Source organism: Ahaetulla prasina, chromosome 3, assembly GCF_028640845.1.
Source record: "Ahaetulla prasina isolate Xishuangbanna chromosome 3, ASM2864084v1, whole genome shotgun sequence".
Classification (NCBI taxonomy): domain Eukaryota; kingdom Metazoa; phylum Chordata; class Lepidosauria; order Squamata; family Colubridae; genus Ahaetulla; species Ahaetulla prasina.
The window spans coordinates 188,951,619-188,966,788 of record NC_080541.1 but is presented as its reverse complement, the minus strand read 5'-3'; the positions used below and the strand labels follow the sequence as shown (position 1 = coordinate 188,966,788).

The following is a 15,170-nucleotide window of genomic DNA, read 5'->3' as shown; positions in this document are numbered from 1 at the left end:
GCTGATTTGATGGGTTAGAACAGGGGCAGTGGTGGGATTCAAGTAATTTAGGTTCTAGATTCTCTGCCCTAATGATTTCTTCCAACAACCAGTTTGCCAAACTGCTCAGACAGTTAACAACCGGTTCTCCCGAAGTGGTGCGAACTGGCTGAATCCAACCACTGAACAGGGGTCTCTAACCTTGGCAACTTTAAGCCTGGCAGACTTCAGTTCCCAGAATTCCCCAGTCCACATGCCAGAAATCCAGATATCCACAAGTTGCCAGGTTTGAAATCACCGGATTGGAGCAAAGGAAAATAATGCTTCCTTTGCAAATATTATGGTTTATATCTTGAATCAGACAAAAATAAACCTTCTAAAATGAAAATATAGTATATGAACAATTAATCTGGTCATCCAAGTAGTCTCTAGTCTTGGGGAGAATCATGGCACTATTTTGTAGGAGAGAAAGCAAGTCATTCCAATCTTTTGTGCCTTCTAGGCAGTGCCTTTGGTGACCCTGATATTGCCACTGGTTCTGCGATGCAAAATCCAGAGAGAAAAACAGTGCTTCACAGTGAGCTCAAGGAATACATGTATCAGCTGATAGTACAGTGATAGAATAGAAGTACAGTTTCCTAGTGCAATTGGATTTGCCATGCCTCGAGGGAGATTCTAACCATCAGCAGGTGAGTCAATGGAATTATAATTACTTGTGTTTAGTCTAAATTAGCATTATGAGAAAAAAACTTAAATCCCAACCCACTTGGTCTGAAAGTCCAAAGGTTTCAGTGTGAATTTCAGGCAGCCTTAATTTATGAGGATGAGAGTAAGCATGTGGTTGAGAAATAGAAGCCTGTGACATCCTTAAATATTCCTGGTCACAAGTTCTTCTTGCTCTTTAAGGTTAGCAGAGGCAGAAAAAGGATTTGCCCAAGAGAAAAAACTTGGATCACTCTAACTTGTAATATAGGAGATTAATTTCATTCAAAAGCTAAATCAGAACATTTGAATATAAAGTAATGATTCTTCACTAACAATAGAAAAACAATACACACCAAACCCAGATGTTTTCCTCTATCGAATTTTATGGGGCATAGTTAGATCAGAGTGCCCTGACATTACTGTGAATTTTTACATAAAGATCATATCTTTATTTAAATATCACAGAAAGTTGGATCCCTTGCTGAAAATCCAGAGTTTGGATATATTATAATAGTAACACATGGCATGTGGACATATGAGAAGAATATGATAAGACTTGCACACAGGCAACTCAACAAGCTTTGATTTGCAGCTGTAAGTTAATGCTAAGAGGCTTAGAGGCTTCAGTACATCCAGCAGATGTACCCTGAATGGAATAACATATTTATTTATTTATTTATTTATTTATTTATTTATTTATTTATTTATTTATTTATTTATTTAATTAGATTTATAAACCGCCCTTCTCCCGAAGGACTCAGGGCGGTGTACAGCCAAAGTAAAAAGAAACAATGTACAGTTAAAATAAAATTTAAAAAACTTATTATACAGTGTGGCCGAAATTAAAATAGTTTAAAAACTAAAAAACCCCAATTAAAACCAGAAAGAAATTTAAAATTTAAAACTAAACAATTTAAGAAAGCCCCACACGAACAAACAGATATGTTTTCAGTTCGCGGCGAAAAGTCCGAAGGTCAGATATTTGATGTAAACCAGGGGGAAGTTCATTCCAAAGAGTGGGGGCCCCCACAGAGAAGGATCTTCCCCTGGGGGCCGCCAGCCGACATTGTCTGGCAGACGGCACCCTGAGAAGGCCCTCTCTGTGCGAGCGTACGGGTCGGTGGGAGGCATGAGGTAACAGAAGGCAGTCCCGTAAGTACCCAGGTCCCAAGCCATGGAGCGATTTAAAGGTGGTAACCAGAACCTTGAAATGCACCCGAAAGGCAACAGGAAGCCACTGCAGTCTGCGCAGGAGAGGTGTCACATGGGAGCTACGTGAGACTCCCTCTATCACCCGCGCAGCTGCATTCTGGACCAATATCTATTCTGTAGTTCATATTTAAACTCTGAACACTGCTCTGTGCCTTTATACAAGAGATCTTATACTAGCAATTGCTATGCACTTTATCCTAAATTTGGGAGAAAATATTCAGATGATTCTTCTTGATATCAGAATTAATTTGTGTTTACATTGAGACGAGAATGTCAGCATTGCTCTATCACACAAACATAATCATGACTGTATAAGAGAAACAGAAAGATACAAAGGTTGAGCTGTTTCTGGCTTAAATTTGGCTTGGAATGTTTTGTTTTGTTCTGTTTTGAAATGAAGCAAACCATGAACATTCCAGTCCCCCAAGAAACATTTTATAATCTTACAAGCATCTGAAAGACTGGAACTTTCATGGAAAATGGAACACCCATCTTTGCCACCAGCTCTGCAACAACACAAACAAAAGATGTTTGACTCATAATCTAAGTTGAGACAGTAAATATTTGAGAAGAGGGACTTATCTTCCATCCTTCCATCTTCTTCTCTATATTAAATAATCTTAACAAATAAAATAATTGTTGTAGTAATCCTTGCCAAGTTTGTTGGTTATGTTACAGATGATTTGACCATTTCAGAAGTGGTCCTTGGATGCATGGACTTTTATCATCCTTCACATCCATATTTCCTACATTAAACCAGTGGCAAACGGGATAGAGTATATAATAAGTATAACATATTAGAATAGCAGAAAAGACAACATTTAGGATTATTCTAAATGGAAACCACTTTCAGAACAGCAATTTCTTATTTGTTTAGCAGAACATAAAATCTTACATATCTTGCAAATGTTTTTATTTCATCTATCTCATCCATGTTTTGAATGTACACAAACATTCTAGGAAGATGAAAAATGTTACACAGCATTATAATCTTTTATTATATAGACATATCTCGACAGTGAATGCCAGCTTCCTGGCAAGCCTACAAGGTGCAGACAATTGTTCACAATACAAATTTACCATTCCCAATGCACATTTTTACAAGATATGGCTCTTTTCATGTACACAGAAAGATACCCCAACTCTAGAATATAAAAATTGAAGCACTTTAACACCAAAACTGAAGTTGCTAGATAGAGGCCAAGAAAAGCAGAAATTAATAGTGTTTCCCCAAATTAAATTTTAGAACATCCAGAAAAAAGGAAGTCCAAGAAAATTGAAGCAGAGTAACAGATGCTTCAGGTCCTATTTCTGAAGGAATAGTTTATATATCTAGGAAAGAATTTGTATTAGAATGTTAATGTGTGTTACTAAGTGCTCCTAAGTGTTCTGCAACCCAACAAGAAAGACACAGACTTCAGAGGATAATTAGAACTGCAGAAAAAATAATTGCTACCAACCTGCCTTCCATTGAGGACCTGTATACTGCATGAATCAAGAAGAGGGGCCGTGAAAATATTTACAGATCCCTCATATCCAGGACATAAACTGTTTCAACTCCTACCCTCAAAAGAACGTTATAGAGCACTGCACACCAGAACAACTAGACACAAGAACAGTTTTTTCCCGAAGGCCATCACTCTGCTAAACAAATAATTCCCTCAACACTGTCAAACTATTTACTAAATCTGCACTACTATTAATCTTCTCATAGTTCCCATCACCAATCTCTTTCCACTTATGACTGTATGACTGTAACTTTGTTGCTGGCAATCCTTATGATTTATATTGATATATTGACCATCATTTGTGTTGTAAATGTTGTACCTTGATGAACGTATCTTTTCTTTTATGTACACTGAGAGCATATGCACCAAGACAAATTCCTTGTGTGTCCAATCACACTTGGCCAATAAAAAAATTCTATTCTATTCTATTCTATTCTATTCTATTCTATTCTATTCTATTCTATTCTATTCTATTCTATCTTTTAATTCTGTGTGGACACTCAGTAGATGTCTATATAGTATTTCAGCCTTTTATGCTTGTATTTTGCTCATGAGTAAATAATTTCTCTTTACAATTTTAGATCCTATTCTATCTATTTATTGGTAGTTCTATCCTGTCATTTGCTTACGGTACTGAATTTACCTTCTTCAATAGGGAATGTTGGCATTGAACATCTAAAGTTAAAATGAGCTATTAAAGTTCTTCTTGTCTTTTCTTTTTATAAAAGTTTGATTGTATTTATTTCTTGTGAGATTGGTCTCTCTCCCATAAAAGGGCTGAAATGTCTAACCACATTTTAAAGTGCTAGATCAACAACAGGGGGTTTCTCATTTTTATTTTTTAACCACCAGAAAAGCAGTATAGAATATGACACTTATATCTTTCTCACACACCTGGGCAACAGTGTTGTCACTGGCAAATCCTTTCAATCCAGAAGCACCCATCAGTTTGCTTTGTAGGTGCTTCTGACACGAATATAGACAAACCAGGCCTGGGTTAAGAGAGCAGTTGTCAAGCCAGATGCCCCATGGAAATACATGATACCATGTATATGAAGATTTAAAGGATGTCTGGAAGGTATTTAAAGGACGTCTTCACTAGTATTTCCACTAGAATTTCTCTTTCAAGTTATAAGAAATTTTAGGGATTCCAGTAGTTACATAAAGGTCTGTTTCCTTTGGAGGAGGACACTGAAGACTTAATGCATTTCTCTGATATGGGGCTTAAACTCACACATACATACAGATCATAAAATAAGAGGTTCACTTTAGTTACAGTTTAATCAATTTGAATTCTGCACTGGGTTTCCCAAGAGACCTGGAATCATATGATTTCCTAAATAGCAAACCATCTGTTTCTGATTAAGCTTGCTGCTTCCGATTCAATCCTAGTATTAGACTCTGGCTTCATACAAACCTATTTCATCCCCTTCTCCTTTTTTTTTTTTTTGAGAGCAACAGATATTAGATAATCATATACCTATTCCCCTTTTATCACATAATTCTACCCCAATGCCCTCCAAATGTTGTAGAATGCAATTCCCAGCTTCTGTCACCGTCCCTCCAATGACCAGGTTGTTGTAGTGGTTGTTCCCAGGAGCAAAGCATCTGGCTGTGGGCATCACTGTGAAGTTTGGGAAAGTACCATTTGTTCCCTTCCCCATTTAGAGCTTCCAAATAAGTAAGGAAATCATTGATTTAAGGAAACCAATGAACTAGAATCACTTGCACCAAAAAGCTCCCAGTGACAATATCATTTCAGCACCAGAGATCTTTTCTGCTGCCTATCATCTGATGCAACAAAAGAAATGAATATTTAGTACCCTTTTAAAACCTAAGTTTTGCATGGATCAGAGCCCAATTACAGACAGAAAGAGCACAAATTCTTATTTGAGTTCCTATTTCATTTGGAATGAAAATATCCAGCTCTTTTATTATAATAATGTGTACCAATCCAAAGCTTAAACAATAAACAAGGGATAGAGTATATTAACTATTCAGAATTAACTGTCCCATTACTTGCTCATCAGACAAGTCACTGACTTTCTCATTAATTAGTTTTAAGCTTACTTCTGCTGGGACATTAAATACTTAGTTCTTTTCAAAAATTTCTCAGAATTCATAAAGTTTTCTATGACAATTCTGAGATATTTTCTGTCCTTTTCATCTTCAGACAGGTTTTAAATACTTTAATGGGTCTCAATATGTTTTCCAAACCACGCAGTTAAATACAATCTTCCTTTAAAGTGAGGATGTACAAAATTTCACTCTGCAGAAAGCTGCACATGCCATACATGGAATAATGAAAGTTGATTCCGCTACCTCCTCTTACGAGAGTTCCCTGGTTTAGAAAATATCCTGTGTGGCTATTACAGTCCTACGGAAGGAGCAGATGGAACTGGTATACATTCCCTTAATGAGAATATAATTTATTAGCACAGTTTATGCCCCTAACTTGTTCCAGATTGGAAAGTGTATATTTTGAAGTTGTCTCTTTCCAGTATTGGCGGATGAACAGGCATGTAGTTCCCTTTGGACTAAGGTGTGCAGAGCAGAAAAGCATGTTACTGCACCTGGAAAGATCATATCCTCAGCAATGAAATGCAGATGAGGGACATCCAGGAGGATTAATCAAGCTGTAAACAACATATTTCCTAGAACATCTCTGCAGCTGTTCTTTGGTCTCTTTTCAGAAATGGCTATTTCAATAACTTTCTGGTGAGGGTAGTACTTACGTTTACGGTGATAAGAAGCTCATCACAAGCTTTTTTCCTTAGCTCATTCTGAGTATGAGAAGATAGATATTACTTTGCTAGGTTGACAGATTTCCACTGGGATCACAGAAAGCATTTCTACCCAAAGCATATGCATTTTTCTCTGATCAACTCTCGTGCCTGCATTCCCATGATATCATCCTTTTGTAGCTGCTGTATCCATTTATTTATAGCTCACTTACCATACAAGAAAGCCTGCCTTGAAACTGGTTTTCAGCTGGAAATGCCAGCACTCTGCAAAGACTTCAGGAATCCTTTCTTCACTTTTTCTCTCACCTTCTGGGCCTCAGCGCCCTTCTTTTCCCTTTCTGCTAATCATGTCCAATTCTTAGACCCTGCTTGGAAATGTTCCTGCAGTAAGTTATAGAACCCTGGTAGGCACCGTAAGGGGAATGTTGGCTTGATGGTGTTGGCTCTTTCAACTGAATTTGAAATTTCAAGTTTTATAGTAGACTTATATACAGAATTTATAGTATTCTGCCACATGCTCTTTTCTTTTTGATGGAGTATGATCCTCATTCAAAATGTCAAGTCGATTGCGTTTATTGATTTTCTTCTCTTTTCAATGGCTTGAGGTTGAGGGGATTTGGGTTGCTACAAGATTTACAGAAGCCTGAGGTGGACAGCAGGTTCTTCACATTTCTAGATGCATGTCCTGAAAGCTGTTCTTTCTTTTTTTTTCTCTCCATATACAGAAGTTAGTGCCATTACTTTGTTACTACAGTGATGAAAACAAAAGGAACATATTGTTTCTTCATTCTAGTGATTCACTCTGGAGCTCTATAGACTTTGTTGGAAATAGTGATTCTGGAAATCCATAGAAACAAAGTAATAGCTTTTCTGAAATTCTGTTCTAAGATTTCTACATTGCAAATTCATCATTTTTTAAAGAGAAGGAGACTTATTGCAATACTGTACTCAAAGTGGGAAGACAACGACACCTACATGGGCAGAAAATAAAAGAGAGCCCATGGGGAGATGTAGAAATGGAATGGAATAATGCTGGTAGAAAAGGTGGGCAAACACAATGGCGAGGAGAATTTACTTACTTCTGTGGCCTTCTTATGCCATTGTTAAGTAAACTGTCTAGACTAGAGTTATTTCAGTAGCTGATGATAAACCAAAAAACCCCTACAAATAATAGATGGAAGAAAAAGGAAATACTTACAATACCACAAGGCTAGTCAGGTTCTGGAAGGCATAGTCAGGAATGTGCCAGATTCGGTTGAGCGCCAATGTCATTGCTTGTAGAGCTGGCAGATTATTGAGTGCTTTGATAGGGATCTCTGTCAGGGCATTATCATCCAACCAGAGATGACGTAAGGCAGGCAACCCTTCAAAGCTCTTTTCAGGTACAAGAGAGATCAGATTGGCATCTAGGCGTCTACAAGAGAAAAGTGGATAGCAAATCAGATACAAAGACAGATATGTTCTTATGTTCTGTTAGTTAAAAACTTGAAAAAAATCACCTCAGAAGGAATATTTTGCTCAGAGCTTCAAGAGGCCATGGACTAAACATTGGATAGTTTTAATTTTTCCTATGTCATTTGCTTTGATAGGAAATAGGACTGTAGGCCTCAGAAATAGGATGGCATATAATTTCTTTTGATTACTTTTAAAATCTTCTAATGGTGATAACCACTATTATATTATTTATTATGTACATTCTACTACAATAAATAAAGCTGATCTGGGCATTTTCTTGCAATAATAGGACAAAAAGATTAAAAAGAGATTGAAGATGGCAATAAAATAAAGAGGCAATTGATGGAGAGGAGAGGAGAAACAAAATTGATCAATATATATATATATAGTAAGACACATTGGTAGTTCTTGTGAAAAAGCAATCATGCTGAAAATAAGAAAAGAGTAAACATGAACAATTTATATACCATATTATCTGTTCAATTAATGTTATTGTTAAAGTTATAATTGCTTATAAACAACTAGTTCTCCGAATAAATAAAATGAGAGTCAAATGAGAGAAAAAGAACTCATAAAGGAGACAATACATCAGTACAAGAATTCTAAATTTTCATTTAGGGATGGTTACAGTGAAATTTTATACTGTATTTATTTATTAACAAAACAAACTTAGAAGAAATTTTGCTTTTTCTAACCAAAGAAACCTGGTTTGGTGCAATAACCCATAAAAATCACATTACATGGCTGACTTAATTCCAATTGACTGCTACAAATTAAGTAGAACAATTCTGCAATAGTCCAAATCCAATCCAGATTAAGATGAAATGTTTGCACTGAAAGGTTTGTACTTCACTTTTAATACTTAAGCAGAATCTATTTTCTCCTGTGTAGAACTCACATTCAAATATCCAACTGGCTTGCTAAAGTATCTAAGACTTGATTCAGGGCAATTTTATATAGCACAATTAGACTACTTTATATAGCACAGTTAGACTACTTCGGCATCAAATCTGGAATTTTTAAATTGAGAAGATTTCTAGACATTTTGGAAGGAGTCCAAACCCAATTTGAATACATTATGTGAGGATCTAGTTCTCTGGAGAAGGAGCTGGTGGTGGGAATGGTGAAAAGAAGGAGAAGATGACCAGCAGTAAGGGGGATTGATTCAGTTACAGTAGCAATCAGTACCTCATTGGAAGACCTGAAAGCCCACCTTAGGGACAGATTGTCAGACAGAAAATCTATGTGGTTGCTAAGAGTCAACCCTGACTTGATGACACATAATCTATATTATACACCATCAACTCAAATTCTGATCTGATATACGCAGCACATTTAGGAACTAATAGTAATAGCTCTGCTGCCTTTTAGTTTTCAAAATATTTTTGTTGTGGTATGACTCTGGCAACTAATAACAACGGAACAAACCAAAGCAGAAGATTAAAATGCTTGGATGATCAACCTAAAGAAGAGGAAAAAAGACTAAAACTACGTTGCTTTGTCTGAGACGAGGTTTATAGTCACACTAAACCAGACATATGGAGACTTTATTTCCCAAAATTCCAGTTGGCGTAATATTTATGAGAATTCTGGAAGTTGGTCCACAGATCTGGGAAGTAGGAAAATTAGAGAAGCCTGCAGTAAGCAATAATGTGGTTTGTTTGATTTTGATTTAATATGTCCAACCTTAGCCAATTGTAAGAATTCATTAAGCAAACTGAGGATTACTGTTATATGAACAGTTTGCCAACTAGAAAAAATAATCCAGTGTTTTAGAGATTGGATGGAAAATTAAGCCTGAAATTTTAAAATAATTTTAAAATAATACTTTTTAAAAACAAGCTTTACACCTGAATGTTTCTATTATCTTACTACCTATTTAGTCTTAGTATTTGTAATGAAATAGTTATTGAAGGACTCAGCACAGTTTTTCAGCCTTCTGTTTTTTCAGGAAACTGATCCTGAAAAGCTGCCCCGAAGCCTTTACCACAAAGGAAATAAAGAGTGTAAACAATAATACCATCAGACTTAAATAACCTGCAACCTTGCTTCCAGAACCAAAAACAGCTTGATGTCCTTGCTGCTTGCCCACTGTCCTAAAAATATGTAGGAGAGTTTAAACTCCCAAATTATGATGTCTTGCAAATGCAGCTTCTCTTACAGAATATAAAAACTCTACTTCCTTGGCACCAACAAGCTACTAATTATATCATTAAACAAAACAAAAAAGCAACCATACGCTCTCTTCTTTCTGCACGGTGTGATTATGGCTTCTTAAGCACTTTCTATTCTGGTTTCTACCTAGGATAATTGGACAGATTAGGAGACAGAATAGGCCAGTGCCAGCTTGCTTCATTTCCACATAGAGGTTTAATTTTTTGCTGCTACCGAGTTCCTCAGATCATGCCACAGTTAATGGGTTGGTTGGTTTGTATGAAAAACATTAACCCTGCGGTGGGATGTTTAAGGCCACATAAAGGAACTGAGATAAGACTCCGGGATTTATGCACAGTCTTGAGCTCAATGTGGCTAGGCAATGCACTTATAGATCAACAGCAACTTGTCACAGTAGCTAAGGCTGGACAAGCTGCTTACTATGGCTAGTTGATACAAGCCAACTTAAACGAAACGTATGAATCTGACCTGTTGAACTATTACTAACATTCACTGCAGCTTAAAGTTTCTAGCCCAAGTAGAGAAGGAAAGAGAAAGGGAGCAAAACCTGCTAAAACCTTTATGTTAAACTATGGTTTAATGTTATTATGTCTAAGGGTTTACATGTTTAGACATCAGTACTACTGAGTATAAATTTGTATCTTTGAAATGTTGTAATTTTCCGCTTCTAATAAGTAGTTTATTCCTGGTCTCTTTCATGGTATACATGCTTTTTAGCTTGAAAAGCAAAATAACTAAATAAGGAAAAAACAAATTACCACACTACAAAATTTAAACAATACCTCCTTTATACAAACCAGCAGAACTCAACCACATTTCATTTGTTCTCTATCTTCAGAGCTTCCAGGTTGCCATCAATTTAAATTTGTTATTAATAGGGCCTACTGATGGGTGAATTTTAGGAGCTATGGTTCAATGTTCAAAGGGCACCAGATTATGGAAGGAAGACCTGTAAGTCCTCAAGTACATAAAATATGAGGGTATATGCTGATAAATACGAACAGCATGATAAAGTCTTAAATGTGCTTCTTATTGACCTCGATTAGGGAGATATATGACCCTGAACCCCATCACTTAAGTACATGACTTGTTAAATTTCCCTTAATAAGAAGCCAAAGAACAGTGAAGATGGGTGATTAGTTCCAGATGTTCCATATAGTAGATGTGCCTTTGCAGCAGACTGATAGGTCCCAGATGTTAAATAAAGTAGATGTATCAGTGCAGCAGGAAGACTGACAATGGTTGCCATAGGATGATTACAACAGAGAAGACCACAGTGTAGAGTTCAGTAAAATACATTACTGGAGAATTCTTTTGTCTTACCATCTGATTATTTTGAACCAATTTATGCATTCAGTGAAATTGGAAGGTCCCACGTTAAAGGGATCTACGTTGTTTTTGCTCTGGCCATTTTAACTGCCAGTTTTTATAATGGCCACTATTTTATATTCATGAAATATTCTAGACAAAGCATTGTTCTAACAAATTATAAGAGAAATCCATAACTGTCAATAGTTGTCATTTGTGCTCCATTTGGGGCATTTGAGGAAGTAGTGGCTTCTCTTTTCTGCTTGTCAAAAATATTATTTGGCTAAAGAAGACAGAAAAAATATGAGCCAAATCCCTGATTATCTGAATTGTCAATATAGTTCAAAAAGCTGAATAAATTAGTCATTATTCCCAACATTATAACATTATAATATTATGTATCAGCGATGTGTGCTTCATATTTATGAAATGATGCATAGTCCTATTAAATATATTTTGCAATGGGGAAAATGTTGATTTTACCTCTAAAGCCCAGATACTCATATTTTCTATCTGCAACTAATTCAAGGAAACCAGTTACTGTATTTTTCTTTCCCGGGTCCCCTGTGTTGTGAAGTTATTTGCCCTAAGGGAGAAAAGGTGCTGATTCTATTGCAAATATACTACCTGGGACAAGGATTTAACAATAAATAAAAAGGCGGGTATTGAGCATGATAGCCTACATACAGTATCTCATTTGTCTTCACCTTCAAGTGGTACTGTCTCAAATGTGTCCCAAACACAAATATATTTTATAAATAATATCATTCCTAATTTGGGTCCTTTTTTCTACTACAGTAGAGGCTACAGCAGTTTGTGTTAACAGTTGGGGAATATGATGTTTTGAAGAAACAATTTTCCATAATATTAATTCTGCTCTATTTTAACAGGTAATGTAATTTTTAGAAGATTTAATTTATGATTGATTACTAGTTTTTTTCTCTTTTGAGACACCTATTATTATGCTTGCAAAATGTCATTAGATCACACAGGCATCATTTAATGGGATAGAGGTGATACATGTTGTATTATGGATCTTTACTTACATAAATAATTACATAAATATTTAACTCCATTTTGGAGTTAACCAACATAATATCAGAAAAATACTATATCACCTGTGGAAGTCAGGTTTTATTTATTTATTAAATTTATATGCTGCCCAACTGCCAGTGACTCTGGACAGTGGTAAATATTCAACACCTAAAATATCAGGCTAGGTTTGTCAAATATGCAAGTAATTTGTGTGTCTGTGTTGTTCAAACCCAGCCAATTTAGCTGGTAAATAGTCATAGAATTTGATTTATTTAGTCAATCATGGATCAGTTAGGACCTGATCAAGATAAAAGGCTGCTTTCTGCTATACATATTCAGATTGTATATATACTGCATATCTCCATTAGATCAAAGTTCAACCAAGAGAAAAAAATGGAGAGGCTATAGTAATGCTTTATCTTAGAAACCAAAATAAATAATGGCCCCACCCTAAACATTTGGAATTATGGGTCAGTTTTTCCTAAAACCTTTCGGTGAAGGCCAGTTCCTTACTTATCACATGACCTTTGGGCTCGTGGCTGATTTATTTGTTTTTGGCAACTCACAATACTTTTCAATGAACCAGAAAACATGCTTTTCTTATGCTCCAGGAAAGGCTTAAAGCTCATAAATTACATTAACAAAACTTAACATAACTTTGCACAAAATCAGGCCCATGCAATAAATTATAGGTTCATCTTAAATTACCCCAATCTTTTTCTTCTGCTTCTTTTTTTATGCTCGATGGAAAGTTTCTTTTAAAGGCTAAAAACACATTCTATCAAACATGATTTATATGAAGCAATATTGCCCTTACAATGAGCTGTCACATTTCAAGCAGATCAAAGGTGATCTATGAAAGCAGGAACATGCTCTCAGGCTATGTTAATTCCAAAGTGATTCTTTTCCTTCCTTCCATCACTCATCAGAATATACATACTTATAAGAGCCCTGTCTGGTGGGGAAAGTTCCTCCTTTGTCAACATCAAAGCCCTTGTCCTGCAACTTCCAAGGAGTCACTTCTTGTATTTTAATCTTCAAAAATAATAATAATGATAATGATAATTATCCTATTCATAGATTTAAAAATAACTTAAGAGGCCATTACTCTATTTCCATCTGTTTCCAAAGTATTTCTCCTAAAGACATGAAGGAGGAGGTGGATAATGCAGAGAAAAGTGTCAATACTTTTTTACATATGCTGCAGAAACAGAGATGAAGGGTATTTACCTGAACCATTCATTTAGTCTTTCATACTTTTAAATCAGTGTTTTGCAATATAAGGATACATTGATCAGCTGATCTTCTTCCAGGCAATTCCCTCATCATCTTTCTCATAATCTCTTCCAACTACATTTTTGCTTGCTACTTAAGTCTTGTTAGAAAGCATACAAGAAATGAGAAAAAGGAGAGAAGCAATTTTCTATTTTTATTTTGTTATATTCTGCAGCTCTTTAATATCTTCTGCTTTCCAGTTCAACAATACAAAACAACTTAGAAAAACATGGGACTAATACAGCACTATAGTTTTAAATCAAAAGGAATATTTCACAGAAAACATATATTCAGCAATGTTTCCATGTGCATGAGAGTGGAAGACTTATTCATACATTAGCCAACAAGTAGTACGGCTTGTTCAGTTTTGGCTTAGTATGTAGCATGACCCAGACTTGTTAATCTGGAAATCATATGCAGCATGTGTTAACGAAATAATTTGTGGCTTATTCAACAAACTGTGATGAAGCACTTAGTGACATGTCTGGTTTATATGATTCAGATCATATAAAACCAGACACATCACTAGAAGCCAAAATTTAGCCGTGTCATGTGTGCAAATTCATTGGAGAAGTCAGTGATGTTAGGAATGATTAGTGGAACAAGAAGAAGGGCAAGGAAAGAACATGCTGGCTTGATAACATCAAAACTGTACAAAAATGAACATCCAATATCTGAAAGAAGCTTTCTCAATAGGGTAGCATGGAGAGCACTTGCCTATAAAACCACTAAGAGTTGGACACGACTGAATGGTCAAAGCAACAAAATGATTAAGCAAACTAGCTTTCTGCAAAACTGATGTCTTCAATATGTATTTGGACGGACTTCCAGTGGCTCCGCTGCTCTGATGGTGGTCTTGTTTTAGACCGCCAGCTCCGTGATCTCGTAGAGCCGTCCAGACAGCGGAGATCAGCTGTCTGGTGGCTTGAAATCTTCCCCTCGGGCGAAGAGGGGAAGCAGAGCATTTGGGCTGAAGTTGAGTCCCCGCCGGAAAGCCCCAGAAATGATTCTGGAGGCTTGAGGGTGAAGCTCCTTCTAAATCCCAAAACAAGCTCCAGATCCGGAGGCGCCTCTGTTCCAATGAGCAGAGCTAAAAGCAGCATCCACTCCTGCCATCGATATGGATCAATGATTGGATTTTAAGGCAGGCGGAGCAAAAACAGGAGTACAGGCATGTATGTATCAATTTAAACTCACTAATTAGAGGATTTAGTTTGAAAAAATAGAGACGAAGAAAAGAAAATGGCGTTTGTGGATTGAAAGCGAAAGTTAAGGAAATGCCTGTTAGTTGTCGGCGTTGATGTTAATTGAAGAGATTATGTTAAAAGAATAAGGATTTGATTTTTTTTAAAAATATAATTCAAGAGGAGAAGAAACAAGATTTTTTTCCCCTTCCCTTTAAGTGGAAACTGTAAGTGAAGAAAGCGAAAGTTAAAAAGTTGTTTTTTAATATTGCTTTGCCTAGAACTTTGCTACTTGCTGGATTTGATTCTTATATGGAGAAATAAAGTGGAAACTGGGAAGATTTATAATTGATTTAATAAAAGATTTGACTTTGGTTGAATATAAAATAAAAGTAAAATGGCTTCTGTGAAAGTTTTTAAGGAAGCTGGAACTTCGTTAGTCCAACTTTATAAAGTACAAGACGAGTTGAAGGAACTTCTCAAGGCTCAAATGTTGGCTCGGGATAAAAAAATTAAAGAAATTGAGGACAAAATATTGCAAATTAAAGACACTGTTGAAGCTGAGAATGAAGATATAGGAGAAGATCTGG

The 15,170-nt window shown here is 36.1% G+C and overlaps 1 protein-coding gene across 2 annotated transcripts in view; it reads right to left on the bottom strand.

Annotated features, from left to right (window-relative positions):
• The window catches only part of LGR6 (leucine rich repeat containing G protein-coupled receptor 6), a 170,133-nt gene that overhangs the window by 47,738 nt on the left and 107,225 nt on the right, over window positions 1-15,170 (bottom strand). For both annotated transcript variants that reach the window (XM_058175930.1, XM_058175929.1), the window contains exon 5: window positions 7,347-7,562. In XM_058175930.1, the coding sequence (XP_058031913.1) occupies window positions 7,347-7,562 (216 nt within the window). The remainder of the gene's footprint in view (window positions 1-7,346; window positions 7,563-15,170) is intronic.